The sequence below is a fragment of the Clarias gariepinus genome, chromosome 24 (assembly GCF_024256425.1).
Source record: "Clarias gariepinus isolate MV-2021 ecotype Netherlands chromosome 24, CGAR_prim_01v2, whole genome shotgun sequence".
Classification (NCBI taxonomy): Eukaryota; Metazoa; Chordata; class Actinopteri; order Siluriformes; family Clariidae; genus Clarias; species Clarias gariepinus.
In genome coordinates, this window is record NC_071123.1 from 373,025 (window position 1) to 393,635 (window position 20,611).

The 20,611-nt window shown below is 37.5% G+C and overlaps 2 protein-coding genes across 2 annotated transcripts; one reads left to right on the top strand and one right to left on the bottom strand.

Moving 5' to 3' along the window:
* Positions 1–1,410: 1,410 nt before the first annotated feature.
* LOC128511977 (N-acylneuraminate cytidylyltransferase B-like) lies at positions 1,411–15,704 on the bottom strand. The gene is made up of 9 exons (XM_053485041.1): positions 15,624–15,704; positions 14,443–14,756; positions 8,435–8,577; positions 6,283–6,438; positions 4,013–4,146; positions 3,561–3,655; positions 2,929–3,100; positions 2,668–2,833; positions 1,411–2,571 (listed from the first exon to the last, which is right to left on the bottom strand). The coding sequence occupies exons 2-9, from the start codon at positions 14,658–14,660 to the stop codon at positions 2,357–2,359; spliced, it is 1,299 nt and encodes a 432-aa protein (XP_053341016.1). The 5' UTR covers positions 14,661–14,756; positions 15,624–15,704; the 3' UTR covers positions 1,411–2,356.
* On the top strand, positions 15,624–18,266 carry LOC128511979 (sialic acid synthase-like). The gene is made up of 6 exons (XM_053485044.1): positions 15,624–15,778; positions 16,376–16,591; positions 16,714–16,813; positions 16,937–17,091; positions 17,306–17,572; positions 17,859–18,266. The coding sequence occupies exons 1-6, from the start codon at positions 15,647–15,649 to the stop codon at positions 18,039–18,041; spliced, it is 1,053 nt and encodes a 350-aa protein (XP_053341019.1). The 5' UTR covers positions 15,624–15,646; the 3' UTR covers positions 18,042–18,266.
* Positions 18,267–20,611: the final 2,345 nt, after the last annotated feature.

Here is a 20,611-nt window from a genome sequence, read left to right on the forward strand (position 1 = left end):
AGAGTAGTGGAAGCTAGGTTAAGGGCAGAGGTGAGCATTTGTGAGCAGCAATATGGTTTTATGCCTAGAAAGAGTACATCAGATGCAGTATTTGCTTTGAGGATGCTGGCGGAGAAGTACAGAGAAGGAAACAGGGAGTTGCATTGTGTCTTTTTAGATTTAGAGAAAGCATATGACAGAGTGCCAAGAGAGGAGCTGTGGTGTTGTATGAGAAGGTCTGGAGTGGCAGAGAAGTATGTTAGAGTGGTGCAGGACATGTATGAGAGGTGTAAGACAGTGGTGAGATGTGCTGTAGGTGTGACAGAAGAGTTCAAGGTGGAGGTGGGTCTGCATCAGGGATCGGCTCTAAGCCCCTTTTTGTTTGCTCTGGTGATGGACAGGATGACAGATAAGGTAAGACAGGAGTCCCCATGGACTATGATGTTTGCAGATGACATTGTGCTCTGTAGCGAGAGCAGGGAACAGGTGGAGGAAAATTTGGAGAGGTGGAGGTATGCTCTGGAAAGCAGAGGAATGAAGGTTAGCCGCAGCAAGATGGAATACATGTGTGTGAATGAGAGTGACCCAGGAGGATCGGTGAGGATACAGGGAGCAGAGGTAAAGAAGGTGCAGGATTTTAAGTACTTAGGGTCAACGGTCCAGAGCAACGGAGAGTGTTCAAAGGAGGTGAAGAGGCGGGTACAGGCAGGTTGGAATGGGTGGAGAAAAGTGTCAGGTGTGTTGTGCGATAAAAGAGTATCAGCGAGAATGAAAGGAAAGGTGTACAGGACAGTGGTGAGACCAGCGATGCTCTACGGCTTAGAGACAGTGGCACTGAAGAAAAGACAGGAGGCAGAGTTGAAGGTAGCAGAGCTGAAGATGTTGAGGTTTTCCATGGGAGTGACAAGGATGGATAGGATCAAGAATGAGTTTATCAGAGGGACAACCCACGTTAGATGTTTTGGAGATAAAGTCAGAGAGGCCAGATTGAGGTGGTTTAGACATGTTCAGAGGAGAGATTGTGAATATATCGGTAAAAGGATGCTGAGGTTGGAACTGCCAGGCAGGAGGTCTAGAGGAAGACCAAAGAGGAGATTTATGGATGCAGTGAGAGAGGACATGAAGTTAGTTGGTGTGAGAGAAGAGGATGCAGAGGATAGGGTTAGATGGAGGCAAATGATTCGCTGTGGCGACCCCTGAAAGGGAACAGCCCAAAGACAAAGAAGAAGATATATCTAAATTTAAATATCTCATTTAAATGATTTAATCAAGTTACTAACAGAATTCGTTTCATAAATCATCATAAATGATTCAATGCCAAGTGTATCAAATGTAAACCAGCATTAGATAAGGTCACACTTCCCTATACAGACATTTAATCACACAGTGATTTATTATATAACACACAATTTATTGTATAACAATATTTATTCTATAACAGCTAGCTGTCATTGAGTATATTTATTTACCGTTAGATGTCTTACATTTTCTTTACCATTTCTTTCTTTCTATTATATGGTCTATCTATCCACACACATAAGCATAGGATGTGCATAATGAGTGTGATATTATAGCCTTCTTTCTATTATAAGGTAAAACATGGTACTTGTGAAGAGCATATGGAATTATTACATGAGATGTGTGTTCCTGATACACCTGACAGCCAAGGAAGAATGAGAAATAAAAAGACACAAACTCTTCATAGATAGCACATTAATCCAGAGGATCACGCAACACTAGTTAAAATATATCACAAGCACCGAACCGATCCGAACTGTTACACCACTAACATATTATTATTGTTATTAAATCAGAATTTTGAGGAGATTTACAACAGTAGCTAAATTTATTCTCTGGATATATTCTCTGGCCTTCCTTATTTTTGTGCTTTTTATTTCTAAAAGAAGAAATTACTAATAGAAAACATTTTTCTTTTCTACCAAAGCTTAGATTATAGGTTTACAGTAAAAGCCTTGACTTCTTTTGCAATCTCCAGGTGTCCTAGGCTAAAACCAAATGTGTAAAATAAAAAGAAATAAACAAATACACACAAAAGTTAAAAGAAAAATGAATTAAAGATTAGTGTTTGTAAATCATTCTTTAAACTTAATCAAAGTCTAAATCTAAATTTCACTCGATCACTGTTTTTTAAATGACATTTTAAACCTGACTTTGCAGGTCCAACATTCCACAAAAACTTTATCATTTAAACATTAATTGAACATTCACACATTTAACTGTAAATTAGAATAAAATAATAACAATATATCCAATGCTTAAACCTAAAGCACAATATAACACCAATCAATTAACCAAGAACAGAGAATATGTAACAAACGAAAAGCCTGGCAAAAAAAAAAAACACATTTTATTTCTTTTAAAAGTGTTGCCTATCAATTTTGTCCTGATTTGTGTTTGTTTTGGCTTTTTTCTTCAGCTGTAGAAGGTAATTAGCGAACTCATGCAGCGCTCCACGGCCTGCTGCGTTCTTGCAGGTGTATTTACAAGCGATGATCGAAGTAGCAGGAGCTCCGGGAGGAACCCCACTTAACCCTGCCTTGGATAAACACTCCACGTCCTGCATATCTGTGCCTGAGGATAAAGTAAACACATAGCAAAAAAAATCTGCTTCAGAATAAGACAAATAAAGACAAACTCAGAATTGTTTCACATTGTTTGGAGTTTCACCAAAATAGGCCACATCTGTCCAATTCAGATCTCGCTCCTTCATCAGACTCTCAACTTCAGACTGTTTGTTCTCGACTCTGTAGTGAAGAACACATCCTGCACGCTGAGCAAGCTTTTCAGACAGAGCCTCAGACACCGGGTCGCTGCTGGAGGAGATCAGGATCACCTGACATGCGGAACCAAACCAACCGGGAGAGTAAAACCATGAGCTTTTAAAAAAATACAGTGTTGTGACACTACACTAGAGCAGGTTACTCCTACCTCAATGTTTTCGCTTTGCAGCAGCCGAATGGCACTGAGGTCTTGTGCGTTGGTGGACACCAGCTCCTCTCCAGAGACTGACATGTAAATCTGTCCATCAGTCAAACAGCCGGACACGGAGCAGAGCAGCAACCTGAACGCTGCGGGTTTATCACGGCCGAAATAACCAAACCTGCCAAACAGCTGGACATTTACATCTGTATATATTGTACTGATAAAGGATCACAAATATAAAAATGTAATCCATAATTATACATAAATTGTCATTCTTTATAAAAAAATTATAAACAAACACTATTTTTCTGAGTGCATCAATTCCAATGACACTAAATATTAACTGTCTGTAAGGTTTTGGGTATAAAAGTAATACTGGGAAATAATTTAAAGATTTTAATGTACAGTACACTTACTCAGATAATACATGCACTTAGTAAAAAATGGTTATTCAAAGTTTATTAATGTTTCACTAGTGAATAAAATGTTAAAAAGGGTGTAACCCATAGGCCACTTGTTTAAGGAGTTTAACTTCAAAACCAGATAAATCTATTCTGTCAGTTTTAAGAAAGTGGGTTTTTGTAATGTATTATTTGTTTTCTTTAAATAGAGAGAGAAGTATCTCTTTTCATCCCTACCTGAGGACTCGCTCCTCTGCTATGGGCCAATCGATGTCCACATCAATATCCACACTGTGCTCAGGAAGCATCTCATAGTAGGCAACTCTTCCAACCTTCATGGCATATGAGGAAGTAAAATCTGCCATAACTAAGAGTCAGACTGCACTGACTAGTATTAATCTTTAATCTGGATTTAGTTAAAGCTTTTATATTATCATTCAATTTGCACCAAACTTGAACCTTTTAAAATAATCAGTAATATATTCAAGACATGGGATATCTCTTATCCAGATTACCTTTAATAAAGGTTAACCTTAATGATTTTAGTGCAGCTCAAGCTCAAGTGGTTTAATCTATACCAAGCTGTTCTGTTTGCTTTGTTTAATGTATAATGTAAGAAACCATATCAGTGTACCTCTTGAACATTAATGACACATGCATGTGTGTGTCTATCAGTTGCGTTTCTGTACCTGCTTTAAGCCGTTCTCAAATGGTTCTCTCTTGCTGAAGTAAAAGGAACCGTTCTCACAGATCTCGCCTGGCCAGTCCTGACGCCGTGGCCTCTTGGAGGGGTCCAGGTTCAGAGGAACAGTGTTCTTAACCTCTAGAAAAGGACTAAAATCAGGGAGGGATCGTGCCCTTAATGCAACACAAAAAGTTAACAACATTGTACTGGTGATGGCGGTGCGCATGAACACAGCGGCTTTGAGCTCTTCCAGCCAACATAGTCTATTATTATCTTAGCTGCTGTAACTAGCTATCTGACAAAGGGACAACAGTGCAGCCTTGATGAACTTCTGAGCATGTTCTGGGGATTGTAGCATCAAATTTTAGCAGATGTATTCATCCCTTTTAAAATCACCGATCAGCCCAGTGGTGGACGAGACGCCGTGAGCATAAATGGAAGCAGGGCAAGCAAGCTGCCATAAGAGCTATGCTAAAAGATAATCAATTGACGCCTCTGCTTACTACAATCTTCCAGTTGCTGCAGCCTGATTTTTACAGAGATTTGGCTAAACTGCATCACTTTAACAGCAGCTATTCAGCTAGCAGACCGCACTGCCTAATGTGTCGACCCAGGTGAGAAGACCTGCGAGAGCTTGTGCATTAACACTACCATTATGGAGAAACACTGCTGACATGACCTGGAATTCATGCTGCTTTCATGCTGCATGCTTGCTTGGTCAAAATCTTCTGCCACAAGGCTTCGTTTAATTAATTTTAAAAACTTGCGTTATGTTTTTGCGCAATTATTTGTTGACAGCGCGCTTTTGACAAAGTGCGCTACCGGATGCAAGCCGCTAGTAAACACTAACGAAGAAGAAGCGCTTACGTCACCCACAAAGCGGAAGGAGATGCAAACAATTAGCTGTGTATTGATTTGATGGAGCGTTCTGTTGAGGCTGCAAAATGGAAAGGAGCGATAAAAATATCAACAAGTCAAGAGAAGAAGAAACCAGGGACTACGGTTCGGAAGATCCCAGGTTCAAACCCCACAACCACCAAGTTGCCACTGTTGGGCCCTTAACCTTCAACTGCTCAGATGTGTAATGAGATAAAAATGTAAGTCGCTCTGGATAAGAGCGTCTGCCAAATGCCTAAATGTAAACCAGCAAGAGAAAACCACAGAAATTGTCAGCAAAGGATTATGTGATGCCTGAGCTGTAGATTTTGAAACTTTTAGTTCTGAAAGTTTAGTTGCACACCTTAGTGTTTTTATATAATTATTTATTTTAATGTGTGCCATAGTTATTTTGATCCTTAAAGTCATTTAAAATACCTTTTTTAGTTTTTGTATTTGAGAAAAAGCTTTAAAATCAGAATACTGTATATGGCACTGTAATGCACTTAATTAATCTCAGTCAACTTTACTACCCCTAATCTCACCTGCGCGGTGGGCGAAGTACAGTTCATCATGATTCACCGCTGCGATAACGTTTCCATCTTTTTGCGTAAAAAATTAAACATGTTTAAGCCGCCTAAAAAATGTTGCAGAACTTTACGGAATGTCGGCGAGCACTTGCGACGGCTCACGGTGCCTAACACCACATCTCACCACGAGTCAAACCGCGTAGGTGAGACAGGTGTATAAGCTATTCCTTGTATTGTGAATAATGACAATGTTTATTTTTGATACAATGCAGTATGCATTTAAAAAATAAATGTAGATTTTTCTACAAAGAAAACTAATTAATCTTTGGTTCCCTTATATATTTTACATTCTTGTTTAATTTAATTAATCGATTAAATTTTTGGTTGAATACTCGATTACTAAACTATGCAAAGCTACAGTCCAACCAATGTTGCTGAGGACTACAAGTGCAGCCAGACCCCCATCTTGGACTGTCTGACCACCTTTCACTTTTTATATATCTTAGGTTGAATAATCAGAGGTGTGTTTGGAGGAGTAAAGGTGAGACTTTCACCAAAAGGACCTTAGCATTCTGGGATTGTTCTGCTTCCTGTTAGAACTGGTGCATTGCACAAAGTAGAATCATCAGTTTTTTCAGCAGAACCTTACCTCATACTGTGGGTTAGACAAGTTAACCTTGAACATAATTGAGAACAGGTTTTATATTGTACAGTGTGGTATTATTATTGTATTAAATAATTAAATAAAAAACTGCCACAGTGGTAGGCTATTTATTTTATATTGTCAGTATGGTTTTATTTTGTTGTCTTTGGCATCCAGCCACAACACACTCATTATTGCTGAGTTTATTAATACATCATACCGTACCTTCTCTCTTCACCTCGGTCCAGCGGAACTGATGCCTGCGCACTGCAGCAAACACAAAGTCATATCCCTCCTCTGTGATCAGCTCTAATGCCTCTTTAATGTGGTGAGGGTGCAGACATGGAGAGGTCGCCTGGATGTGACAAATAATGTCCACCTCTAAAACACAGATAAGGGAAAAGTGTGTTCAGGAAGTGTGCAATATCTAAGAAAATAACTGTTTATTGGTTGGTGGGATTGTGTATGACTGGGTCCCTTTGCTGCAAAAAAAAAAAGACATCACACTTTTACATCTGCTTTGTCTAGCACCTAGTGTAAACTGTTTACTACATCTCCCCTCCTTGTGGTAGAAAAGGTTTTAATAGAAAAATCTGTCACTTCCTTTGTTGTCATTAACTCCTTACTTATTTTATCCAGTTATTATTAAATATAATAAACCAAACTCCAGTTAGGAGGATTTGAAACTCTGAGTTTGGTTTTGATTTTCCTTTGGAAGCACCAAGAGGGAGAGGTCTGGTTCCAGCGGCACTTACTGTACAGACAGCCTGCTGAGAGGAAGTGCAAGGTAGGATCAGAGGTGGGTAGAGTAGCCAAAAAATGACTCAAGTAAGAGTAGCTGTAATTCAAAATAATATTACTCAAGTAGAAGTAAAAATTTATTTTCAAGTATGAGTAAAAAAATATTCGGTGAAAAGATACTCAAGTACTGAGTAGCTGTTTCAATTGCAATGTCTGATTTTTTTATTTATTTAATAACTCTACACACACACACACACACACACACAGTATATGCTGAAGTGTTTGTTGGTTTTGGCAGATAGAGAAGACACCGCAGTATGAAACTGTGTTGGCGATTAATTCTGTACTGAAATATATTTATATATTCATAGACTGTTAAAGTAACATTAAATTTTACAATTAAAGTTAACATATAATCACACAAACATAAAAAAAGAATTCTATGCTCACCGCAAAATTGTACACTAACCGCAAGACCCCACTAGTAGCAGCATGGGTTCATGGTTCAAAATGTAGTGCTTTATAGAGGAAATAATATCACACAGCTCATTATAAATTTATATGGAGTGCACAGTATATGATAGCAATAACATCCACTAACGAGTTTCGGATTCATAACCAATACAGAATACTGTAGTCTTTAAAAAGAGAGAAACAAAGAGAAGATGTTAAGAAAAGTATTATTTATAGCTCCTTTAACATGAGTGAGAATAAGAATTAACCATTTTTCTGAGCTGAAACATATTCTTTGGCGTGAATTCTGCAGTTTAATAAACAGTCGTAACTGATGAGGTGCTCAACACATTCCTGGTCTTTATCTAGAGCTGTGAGTTAATTATTGATGCTCATATATATCATATAAAAATTAAATACCATAAATACACAACATGACATTTTTAATGAAGGGTGTAACTCATACTGTATTGTGACTGCGCAAAAGAGAGCTATAAATCATTCATCGAGGCATCTGGAGAATGTGCCAGCTTTAGTAGACAAAGGCCAACCCTGCGAGGTTTCTAAGGCATCTTGAGAAGGACCTGCTCCAGCTAGATTTTGCTTTATGATGGCTGGAGCTACACACCCTGCTCCTGTGCTTCCAGTGATCCTGACCCCATCTGCCCTCTGCACCTACTGCTGAACTGAATCTACACAACTTCTGTTATATTGAACTTTCACCTGCACAACACACATGATGTTATTTCTATCTGTTATCACCCAGATGAGGATGGGTTCCCTGTTGAGTCTGGTTCCTCTCAAGGTTTCTTCCTATTGCCATCTCAGGGAGTTTTTCCTTGCCACTGTCGCCGTCACCCTTGGCTTGCTCATCAGAGACATTTCATTCATCATTCATTCATTTCATTATTATCTAGACACATTTTTTCTCACACATACACACTTTCAAATATTTTCTTTTCTTTTCTTTCCTAGAAAAAAAAAATCTTTAATTTTTTGTGAAGCTGCTTTGAGACAATGACCATTGTTAAAAGCGCTATATAAATAAAATTGAAATTGAAAATTTAAATTCACATGAGTTATAATCAGTACAGGATCATTTGTATTATACTGTAAATGCCACTCAGGGCTGCACCTGTGTGTCTTTATTACTCACAGAGAGATCACACATAAATTTGTGTACCTGGCCTCAGGCTGATGAACTCGCGGATGGTGTCGAGGGAACTGGAGGAGTCTTTGGACACCTCAGGACTCCGGCGAATCACCTGAGCGCCCCAGAGTTTAGCGATTCGCTCGATCTCATCATGATCTGTGGAGACCCAGACGCTGAGAACGAGAGAAGACACCAAACATCACACACGCATCACACATCACACACTGTAAAAAAAATCTTATTATCTACTTTAAAAAAATATGGTAACACTTTTGCACATATTCTTTTTAAGCAGTTTTTAAGGTTTGACTTTTTAGAAGAATTTACTTAAATAAATCAAGTAAAAAATCCTAAATTATTACGCATATTATTGTTAAGTAGTATTTACAGCTGGATTTTTTCCCCCAGCAGAAACTACTTAAATAAATCATGTAAAACATCCTTAACTTTTAGCCAGACAAAAGGTACTCGTATGTATCAAGGAAAATTACTAAATATAAAAAACATTTTGTAATGAAATTAATACATAATGTATTTTGGTGTTAAACATGCTTTTATTTCATGTTTCACTGATATCAAAATATTAAACACTGTGTAAAATAGTGTATATAACATTTACAGCAGTTTTAAGATCCGTAAAACAATTCGTAAAACAGTTTGTAACTGACAATTTCTATGTCATTGAAATCAACTGTTTTGCATTATATGCGAACATCTTTTCTAGTCACATTCTGTACTAAAACCTTGTACAGTAAACCATTTCTAGGTTCATATCTTTGTAAGATTGTAAAACACTAACTCCCCAAAACGTGTTTTAGTGAACTGTGGAGACACAACAACAAACTCAAGTGTGCTAATGGCAGACAGGATGTTTTCAGAAATGTTCGCAATCTTTAATTTATTTCATTTATATTGCTGACACTAGTGCAAGAAAGGATCTTATTTAAGAAATTAAATTAAAATATAAAAATTAGCAAGGGGCTTAACTTAATTCTTAACATTGTACACTTTTCGTCTGTTCCTTCACTGCTGTTGTTGAGATTCAAATGAAGGTGACTCAATCAAACCCGGATAATTGGGCCAATTTTCTTAAAATAAATATGAAGCCTTTTTCCCTCAAAATTTTTAGCGAAAATGATTCCTCAAATTAGGCCTAAAAATTAGACTATTTTCCTTTAAAAAAAATAGGTAAAATGTATTTCTTAATTTTATTAGTGAAATGTTCTCAATATATTATAGGAAAAAAAGAAAACCAATTTTTTAAATAAAATATGCATATTATTTTTAATGATTACATACATTTTTTAAATAAAAATTACAAGGCCATTGATTCATTTTTTTACAGTGCATTTCTCACACATTTTATTTAAAAGGCGAAACTCTTAGATTTTTTTTAGAAGTTTATTATTACTCTTTCTTTGTTTTAATTTTGATGATTCCATTAATCTTTATTGACCTTAGGAAATATTCAAATATTTTTCAGATACTATTTTTTTCATGAATGAACTATTTTACAGCTGCAAGCTGTAATCCCAACGAATCTAAAATATATGACAGTTTCAGAATTCACGGGGGGAAATGGTGATGCACTGTATATACACTGTACAGTGCCGTTTAAAACACGCGCACACGCACTCACTTACACCCGCAAGCACACACACACACACACGCTCACACAAATGCGGTCGAACGCATAATTAAAATTGTAAGCTGTTTTTTAAGGTTTCTAACGCTGGAGCGGAAACCCTTTAATAACTGCATCGTGTACAAATCACATCACACATTTAAACATTTAGATGCTTTTATTACAACACTACATTCAGGAAGATTTAGGAATATTTTATTTAGCTTAATTCGGAAAAATATTACACCACACATCAATCGTCTTATAATAGTCGCTCATCAAAAGTGCTTACACTTAGCATGTATGTGCATCACAATATTACAATACTATGAGGCGCCGTATAGGGCTTAAATCAAACTTTACTCATGCACACACATATGAAACACTTGCATACACATATATGAAACACTCACACATACATATATACTACTAACTGCTCAAACAACTACATATGAAATGCGCGCGCACATACATACATACTTTCCGCGCACATACATACAAACTCTTCTCGCACATTCACCGATGAGATTCTCAGTGTAACCGGAAGGCATTTCAGTGTAGACGGACTTGTCGCTTCATTCTCCCTGAATGGTAGTACTGGTTTGTATCATCACTGCTCAATCACATGGCGTATTCAGAACTATCCACATAATGTCTGAATATTTCAGCGGCAGAAAACGCAGGTGATGATTTGCAAAAAGAAAATTGAAGCACGGAATCTGTGGCTAATATGTCGGATCCTACAACAGAAAGAAATACTGTTTTGTGAAATGTGTTTCCTCGCCTTCGCTAATATGAACAATAACTCATCGGAATCCCACGGGACAAACATTGTTCCGACCCCCCATATTACCCACTTTTGTGGTGATAAATAAATCACTCGTTGTCTTCTAAACTGTCCATTAACGGTCTATTTAAGAAACGCTACTACTAATCAGGGAGAATGAAGTTCATATACATTGAAATGACTACTCCCTACACCCTACACCCTACTCCCTACACCCTACTCCCTGCGCAGGAAATGTCTGAAAAGGGAACTTCACTCTACAAAATTCCACCATTCAGAACACCATGCAACGTCACTTCCTCCTTGCGTTACCATGGTAACACAAGCACCTCGGATACCTGCTGCTGTGGAAATTTCACGCTACGGACATTAAATATAGATTATTTATTGAAACAAAAACTGATACCATAAAAAAAATATAAAACTTATTATTTATTTATTTATTTTTACAGATTACTAGCCTATATAATACGAATGGTTTCTTTATTAAATCAAAATGTAAATTATTGTGTCCTATTTATATGATGTCCTCGCCTCGATAATAATTATAATAAAAATATAAATTATTTTTCGAGTAAATTTTTTTCACACTCCAGCGATATGTAATGACTTATAGGAAATTATCCATTCCCTTTTCCGCTAAACTAAAGATCTGTTGTTCACTCGTTCCCTACACCACTACAGTTGGCTTTGTGCGCGTGCACAGAAAGTATGTATGTGTGTGTGTGCGTGCGTGTGCGCGGAAAGTATGTATGTATGTGCGTGAAAAGTATGTATGTATGTGCGCGGAAAGTATGTATGTATATGCGCGGAAAGTATGTATGTATGTGCGCGGAAAGTATGTATGTATGTGCGTGAAAAGTATGTATGTATGTGCGCGGAAAGTATGTATGTATGTGCGCGGAAAGTATGTATGTATGTGCGCGCGCATTTCATATGTAGTTGTTTGAGCAGTTAGTAGTATATATGTATGTGTGAGTGTTTCATATATGTGTATGCAAGTGTTTCATATGTAGTTGTTTGAGCAGTTAGTAGTATATATGTATGTGTGAGTGTTTCATATGTGTGTATGCAAGTGTTTCATATGTGTGTGCATGAGTAAAGTTTGATTTAAGCCCTATACGGCGCCTCATACAATACTTATCATTTTCTTTCCTTACTTTTTAAGGAGAATGTTCCTTTGTGCCCAGGTTCACTTTTGCTAACATCACACTTGGTTTACAACAAAAAAGAACATTAATGGCAGCTTTGACCGTCAGTTGGTGTGAAGCTGACACCCACTTGTCGTCTGTATGGCATTCCTACAGTATATTTTAGACATTTTTAATTTTGGAACATGCCATAGCCAGATTTCATAGCCTCATTTCGAACAATTTATTCTTGGACTGCTGCTATAGACTTTGTTAAAGAATCGACGACGTGATTAGTTTTATGTAAATTGAAACCATGTGTGTAACACTAACTGTTTTGTGTGCGCGTGTATGTTTACGTGCTTTACTCTGTGATTCGCCTATCATTGTGTGTCCGCCCTCCCCCTTTTTATATTTCCCCCCAACTCTTGAAGCATTGCATTTGGTTGTTTTCATAATTGAACAAAAAAAAAATATTAACAAAAAATATTACAACACTTATTTGGGGGAAATGTTCTTTTGCATCATTTTGGGGAATGTTAATTGAAAGTAAATTTCAACTACGTCACTATAGACAGTGCAGGGTCACGAAAATCGAAGACACATCAGTGGTTTCTTACTTGGGGGAAAATCCAATTTATGTATAAATCATTGTTGTAACTGAATATTATTTTACATATTGTTTTACCACGAACTGGTTACTGTATATTGATTTAATGTTTTAAGTAATGAAGTGAACTTGATATGATCTCTCTCTCTCTCTCTCTCTCTCTCTCTCACACACAAACACACACACACACACACACATACAAAATATTTTGCTTAATCTTAATCTTTGTATTATCTTTAGATTATATTTAGTGCAAATTTTGGTACATATGTTTGCATTATTATGTAACAAAATCATTCACTATTTGCAAACTTAAAAAAAGTTTAACATTTTTTACAGACTATCATATCTAGGGAGACAAAAGTGCTTCGAAGTTTCCGTCATTTAAATGCGTCTTTAAAGAAAGACGAATTTGAAAAAAATTCTACACTAATGAAAATTCTATAAAGAGCATTAAAAAATAACAAAATAAACTAGGTTGTAAACTGTTCATTAAAACTAAGCAGCTCAATTCCTTATTAAATTGCACACATTCTATAAAAAAGGAAAGAAAGAAAGTATCAGTCAGATAAGACAGATCCTTATACTGGTTATAGGTTACTAACTAGTGCCATAAAACTTGGGAATGTTTTTAAAATGTAATTTATTTATTTATTTATTTATTTTTAGAAGAGAAGAAAAATACAGGAGGAAAGTTGCAAAATTCAGATTAAAACATTATATTGTAATGTACTGTATTATAATAAATTGTGGGCTTACATAAAACGCTACAGATTCAAATACACTCAAGAGTTTATCAAACCTCAGCAAACAGGCTTATGAAGATTCAAAAGCAAGCAGTGTGCATGAGTTACGAGAAACTTAAAAAAAAATTCAGAGGTAACTGCTTGCGAAAACTATCTATATCTATCTGGCTGAGGTTGTGTAAAATGCAACCAAACACAATAAATGCACCACTTACGATGATCAAGCAACGTTATTACGTTTATATACGTGAGCAGGTCTATATTGGATTTGATCATAATACCAGTCACGAAACAGGATTATTTTCCAAACTATGAAATAACACATATGGCAAGAAAGAAAGAAAGAAAGAAAGAAAGAAAATATATGCCATATGTGTTATTTTTCCATTTTCGTGCAAAACCCAGGAGACATTATTTTTTTTTGTCTTCCATCTGAAAACTGGTCATAATGTCTCTTTCTTTACGGGCATGGAAATATTCTTCACTAGTAATATTTAAGCGACGGCTATTCCTTATACACTTTTGGATAATGGACCCCCAACCACCCCCACCCCCCAACACACCCCCAAAATACCCGCGGTTCCTAACCCTGCTCCTGGAAAATTGCTTACCTTAATTTAGAGAGATGTGTTAGCTAGCTGAATAATTAAATCGGGTGTGCAGAGCGCGAAAAAAACACAAAGGTGTGTGATGGGTTTCTCCAGGACCACCGATATAGATGTAAAAAAAAAAAGTTTCATGCGATTGTGTACATTTATGAGGTTGATTAACTTCCACAACCATGCAGGCAAAATGGGATGAGAAATTATTATTATTATTATTATTATTATTATTATTATTATTATTATTATTAGTGGTGGTAAACGGTAAAGACCCTTGCGACACGACATGATATTTTTTTATAGTTAAATTAAGCCTTCAGGCAGGTACTGTAAAGCTCCTCTCCTGTGCACCTGCTCCATCAGCAGCTATTCTCCAGCGTGTTTCTGATTCACTGAGAAATACAATGTTTGATTCGATAAGACGGGCTCTTACGCTACTGCACTTAATAACACACTCTCACATTTAACTGAAGGCTAAAACCCTGTTATTCGGAGCATTCGTTAGTTCTGTTCATCTCTGTGTTTCTCCCTCCTTTTACCTGTCGAGCAGCTCACAGTCGAGTGCAGCCCTGATCACCCAGCCGATGAGAGGAACTCCAGCCAGGACCTTAATGTTCTTCAGGGGAATCCCTTTGCTCCCTCCTCTGGCCAGAATTAAGGCGGCTTTGTGAGGATTTCTTTTCTCTTTGGGAGAGATTTCATTCTGACTGCCTGCTGCCTCCATGTTGCTCCAGACACAGCTCATACTGAGCTTCATCCACTCCACAGCCAGGGACAGAGGTTACAGAGCAGGTTAATCCTGGTTACAGACACGCCCTTAATCCCGCGCTGTTTCACTCCTAACAGAATTCAACTGTGGGACATATATATATATATATATATATATATATATATATATACACACACACACACATTATTATATACCTATTACTTGATCTGAGGATTATATGGGGAAACGCTCGTAATTTGAACAGCACCCATTAGATGAGAGATCATTTCAGTTCGTTGGACTTTTTTTTGTAACGTCTTTTTTTGCGACGTTAAGGGGCGGTTTGAGCTGCTGCTCCCTGTGAACTTGAATATGCATAAATAACAACTTGTATTCCGACATACACAAACTATTAAAATAATTACTGTTAAATTTATTTGCTTTTAATTTGCTTTTAAAATTGTTTTCTCGTCTGTTTGTTTGTTTGTATGTTTCGGGTAAAAAAGAGCCCTGAAATATCCACAAGAGACCCGACGTTTAATCAGAACAATATTAATAGTACGTCTTAGACTTCATTCAGCACATCACTGAGGTTTTAACTGATTTTCCAAAAAACATCGAAGCAGAAACAGTTACCACATCCCACGTAAAATAATTCTGAACTCTGGGAAACACTGAGACTGATAATAAAGGAAATTAGGACTGTTATACGGTGACAGACACTAAAGTGTGGTTTTATTTTCTCTTCAGGTGGCAATTTAATAATATTTTAATGAACAAATGATGATTTGAGACACAGTTGACTTTAGGCTTGTATCGGGATGAGTGACGTGTCCTTAGCGGTTGAAACACGGTGATGAGGAGGAGGAGGTGGAGGAGGAAGATGATGAGGAGGAGGATCACCGTGAGGAGTATAAATTGGCACCTGACCTTCATGCAAGCCTCTTCAGGTACTGCAGCTCCCCACCCTGAGACACCTTTAAGAAAACCCTCTCAGATTCTCTACATTACTTAGGGTTGGAACAGATCATAAGATGCCTCTCGAGTTTGAACTTTGTCCAGGAAGAAAGATCGGGGGGTCAAACCCCTGTTTCATCATCGCAGAGATCGGACAGAATCATCAGGGAGACATTGAGATTGCCAAGAAAATGATCCGCATGGCTAAGGTACTGCAGGTCCAGAACCTTTTCTTTTTTTTTTTTTTAGGAAAAAAAAAAACCACACACGCGCACAATAATTAGTAAAATAAATTGCATCAATATATTATTTTGCACATTTTATTACTAAAACATGCTTAAAACAACAATGATAATAATAATATATAATGATAATTATTATTATATTAATAATAATATTATTATAGAAGAGGAAGGTAATGACATTTGAGTATATAAAAAATAAAACAATAAAATGTATCTGATAAATTAAAAACTAGAAGAAGCTGTTAATAATAAAAAAAACTTTGATTAATTCTCAAGTATTTAAGGCGTGTAAATGAACAAAAGTCGTGCCTTATTTGTCTCTAAAACACTTAGATGTCCGGCCGTTTCCCACCAGAACATCAGACCTCTCTCTCTCACACACACACACACACACACACTCACCCTGTGGTACAGGAGGCGAACAGCACGACTTCATTCACACAGCGGATGATTAACGCATCCTTTTATATCCGCTCCGTCTCTCTCACTGCGCATGCGCCACTGTCTGTCCGATTACTGCATTAGATTAGACGATGATCTCTCTCCATCCTCCTCCTGCAGAGCTCTGGTGCAGACTGTGTGAAATTCCAGAAGAGTGAGCTCGAGCACAGGTTCACCAAGCGCGCGCTCGAGCGCCCCTACTCCTCTCGTCACGCGTGGGGAAGCACATACGGGGAACACAAGCGCCACCTGGAGTTCAGTCATGCGCAGTACAGAGAACTGCAGCGGTTTGCAGAAGAAGTGGGGATTTTCTTCACTGCCTCAGGGATGGATGAGGTGAGTGAGAGCAGAGCTCGAACCAGTGGGACACGAGCAGCTAGCTTTTCTTAGTCTTTACTGAAATAGCGGGTAAATATTCAACAGTAGTTAGTGTTTTTCCCTGATGATTTCTCTCACAGATGGCTGTAGAGTTTCTGCATGAAATCAACGTCCCTTTCTTCAAAGTCGCCTCAGCAGACACCAACAACATTCCCTATCTGGAGAAAACTGCCAAGAAAGGTCTTTCCTCTTTTTATTTTATTTTATTAACCGACATGAAACATACAAACCTGTATAGATTGTATAAAATATTAAAGAACTGTATTATTTGAATTGCTGAGACGTTCTCGCTTATGTCCTCAGGTCGTCCCATGGTGATCTCCAGTGGGATGCAGTCGATGGAGACCATGCGCTGTGTTTATGAGACGGTGAAGAAGCACAACACAGCGTTCACCTTCCTGCAGTGTACCAGCGCATATCCGCTCCCCATGGAGCACGTCAACCTGCGGATCATCACTGTGAGGCTCTTACACTCATGGAGCTTCAGGAACAGCAATTATACACAAATAATAATAATAATAATAATAATAATAATATCATCATTAATATAATAAAAAATCTGTATCATGAATAAGATCCTCAAGGGTTCTTTTGGGTTAAAAAAAAGTGTAATAAGGATAAATGATAAAATTCCCTCTCTGATTTGTATAAATTCTTATCTCTTCTTTATAGGAATTCCAGAAGGAATTCCCAGATATCCCAGTCGGTTACTCAGGGCACGAGGCAGGCATTAGTGTGTCTGTGGCTGCTGTAGCTCTAGGGGCAAAAGTTCTGGAACGGCACGTGACCTTGGACAAAAGCTGGAAGGGCAGCGACCACGCAGCGTCACTGGAGCCGGCTGAGCTGGTGGCGCTGGTACGAGAGATTCGGGTGCTGGAGGTGGCTCTGGGATCACCGCTGAAGCAGATGCTGCCATGTGAATCCTCGTGCCACAGCAAGGTCAGAAACCTTTAAACAAAACTAAACTAAACCACACAGTACAGTGTAATAAACTAACATTACTATATGCCCATCTCTCCCTTGAGCCAGTTTTTTTATTGTGACAATAAGAACAACAAACAGAAGTGTTTTATTTAGACATGTTCACATGGTCTTTATGCAATTTTTTTTAACCAATTTAACTAAGTTGCCAATGTAGAGCTAAATTTGCATCTCACACAGTTGTTTATGGAAAATCTATTCAAATGTTTATAAATTGAAAAGTATCGTTTTTCTTTTGTTTCAGTTGGGGAAGTCTGTGGTTGCAAAGACAGCAGTGAAGAGAGGCACAGAATTAACCCTCGACATGCTGGGCGTGAAAGTAGCAGAACCTCCAGGCATCGCACCAGAAAATATCTTCAAACTAATGGGAAAGAAAATCACAATGGACGTGGAAGAAGACGACACCATCACTAATGACATGATCTAATCCTGATCACTTTATTTAAATATATTTGTCTGTTTTATGAACAACTTTTTTCAAACTGTAGGATTAGAAAAAAACATTTGCAATCGTTAAATGTCAGGAAAATATTTTATTAAGTGTTTATAAGGGGATGCTTAAAGAGCTTTATAAAGGATTATAAGGGGATGCTTTGTTAATATAAAGCTGTGGCTGAAATTACAAGTGGAACATTTACTTTATTACTTTAACATGACACAGGTCCATAATGTGTTATAATTAGTGAATCAAATCAAATAAACTATCTTCAATTAAAAAGTTATTAATCTATAAGTGCATCTTAAGGAATTAAAATATGATCTAATATAAGTATTTAGTCAGCCACCAATTGTGCAAGTTCTCCTACTTAAAAAGATGAGAGAGGCCTGTAATTTTCATGATAGGTATACCTCAACAATGAGAGAGAAAATAAGAAAAAACAATTCAGAAAATAACATTGTAGGATTTTTAAAAAGGTTATTTGCATTTATTGGAAAATAAGTATAGACTATAGTCTGCCCTGCTATAATGAATGTGCATCATAGCGGTAAAAAAAAACAAAAAAAAAACACCACTAGCTAGACTTTAATGGATTCACTAGCGAATTTGAATTGACTTACCCTTTTTTTTTTTAAAAAGCTCCTCATGTCCAGCTTCTTTTTTTTTGCTGTCACCCAACACACCTTCTTGCACGGGAAAAAAAAATCCACTGCATTTGGCGCTGCTTCTATCTGAACACAGCCATAGCCTCTTACATGATAGCAGGGAAAGGCACAGCCAATCAAAATGTTTATATGTGTTTTGGGGGCGGGAGGACTCGAGAACGTGATTTATCCCTTTCTGCGTGTCTAGGTTAATGTCAGCACGATTTGGATTAGTGGATTAAATTATTGGTGGGGGGACACATCCCCTCTGTCCACCCTAAATCTACACCCCTGTTATTTACAGACAATTGGGTAGTTTTTGTGTAACCCAGCTGCTGGGTTGAAGTTTGGTTGGCCCCTCCCCCAAAGTTCACCGGTGTATTCAGCGGCTGTGTCAGAGCTTTGTATCTTATCTTCAGCTTCCACACCGCTGATGATGGTTTATCCTCCTCGTGCATTTAAGGGAAAATTACGTTAAATACAAGGTCTGTATACACATGTTCCCTCACCTAAGTCACTTATGACTGAAAAATAATTATCACTATATGTAACATTTATTACTGTTATTGTGTTAAGGTTACACTCAAACTTTCAGGCTGGTCTGAAGTATGATAATTTAGTTAACAATAGCTGCTAGCCAAAGAACCCCACCTGTGTATGAAAGAAATGGCTAAGATGTCTGAGCTTTTTATCTTTCTCTGTAGAATGTTTGCAGGGTGTACGAAGATGGTGAAGTGATGAATGAACACTAAACTGTTAACTGTAGTGCTAGCATGATGTGTGCTTGAAGGCATTTTATATGTTTAACATTAACTATCCAAAGTAGTGTGCTCCTGTATAGGAATTTCTGTAATGTTGCTATGAAATAGCGAGGCCTACTTGAAAAGTCGTAGACAGTGTTTGTATGTTAAAATGAGACCAGGGCTGGATAGTTTTGTGAATGACCTGCAGAGAGCTGGGACCAAAGTAACAAAGGCTACGATCAGTAACACACTGCGCCGACAGGGACTCAAATCCTGCAGTGCCAGACGGGTCCCCCTGCTTAAGCCAGTACATGTTCAGGCCCGTCTGAAATTTGCTAGAGAGCATTTGGATGATCCAGAAGAGGACTGAGAGAATGTCATATGGTCAAATAAAATCAAAATAGAACTTTGTGTTTGGAGGAGAAAGAATGCTGTGTTTCATCCAAAGAACACCATACCTACTGTGAAGCATGGGGGTGGAAACATCATGCTTTGGGGCTGATAAACGATCTGTGTAAAGGAAAGAAGGAATGGGGCCATGTATCATGAGATATTAAGTGAAAATCTCCTTCCATGAGAAAGGGCATTGAAGATGAAACTTGACTGGGTCTTTTAGAATGACAATAATCCCAAACACACCGCCCAGGCAACAAAGGAGTGGAAGAAGCATTTCAAGGTCCTGGAGTGGCCTCCACCTTTTAGAAAATCTTTGGAGGGAGTTGAAAGTCCATGTTGCCCAGCGACAGACCCAAAACATCAACAGGAATAGGCCAAAATACCAGCAACAGTGTGTGAAAACCTTGTGAAGACTTAGAAAAAAACATTTGACCTCTTTCATTGCAAACAAAGGGTATATAATAAAGCGTTGAGATGAAATTTTGTTATTGACCAAATACATTTTCTTTACTAATTCTTTAAAAATCTTACAATGTGATTTTCTGGGTATTGTTTCCTATTTTGTCTCTCATAGTTGAGGTATACCTATGATGAAAATTACAGGCCTCGCTCTTTCTATTAAGTGGGAAAATTTGCACAATTGGTGGCTGACTATATACTTTTTTGCTCCACTGTATTTCAGTAATTCATTTAAAAAAATGAAACTCATATACTGTATAGATTCATTACAAAAAGACTGATATATTTTAAGTTTTATTTCTTGTAATTTTGATCA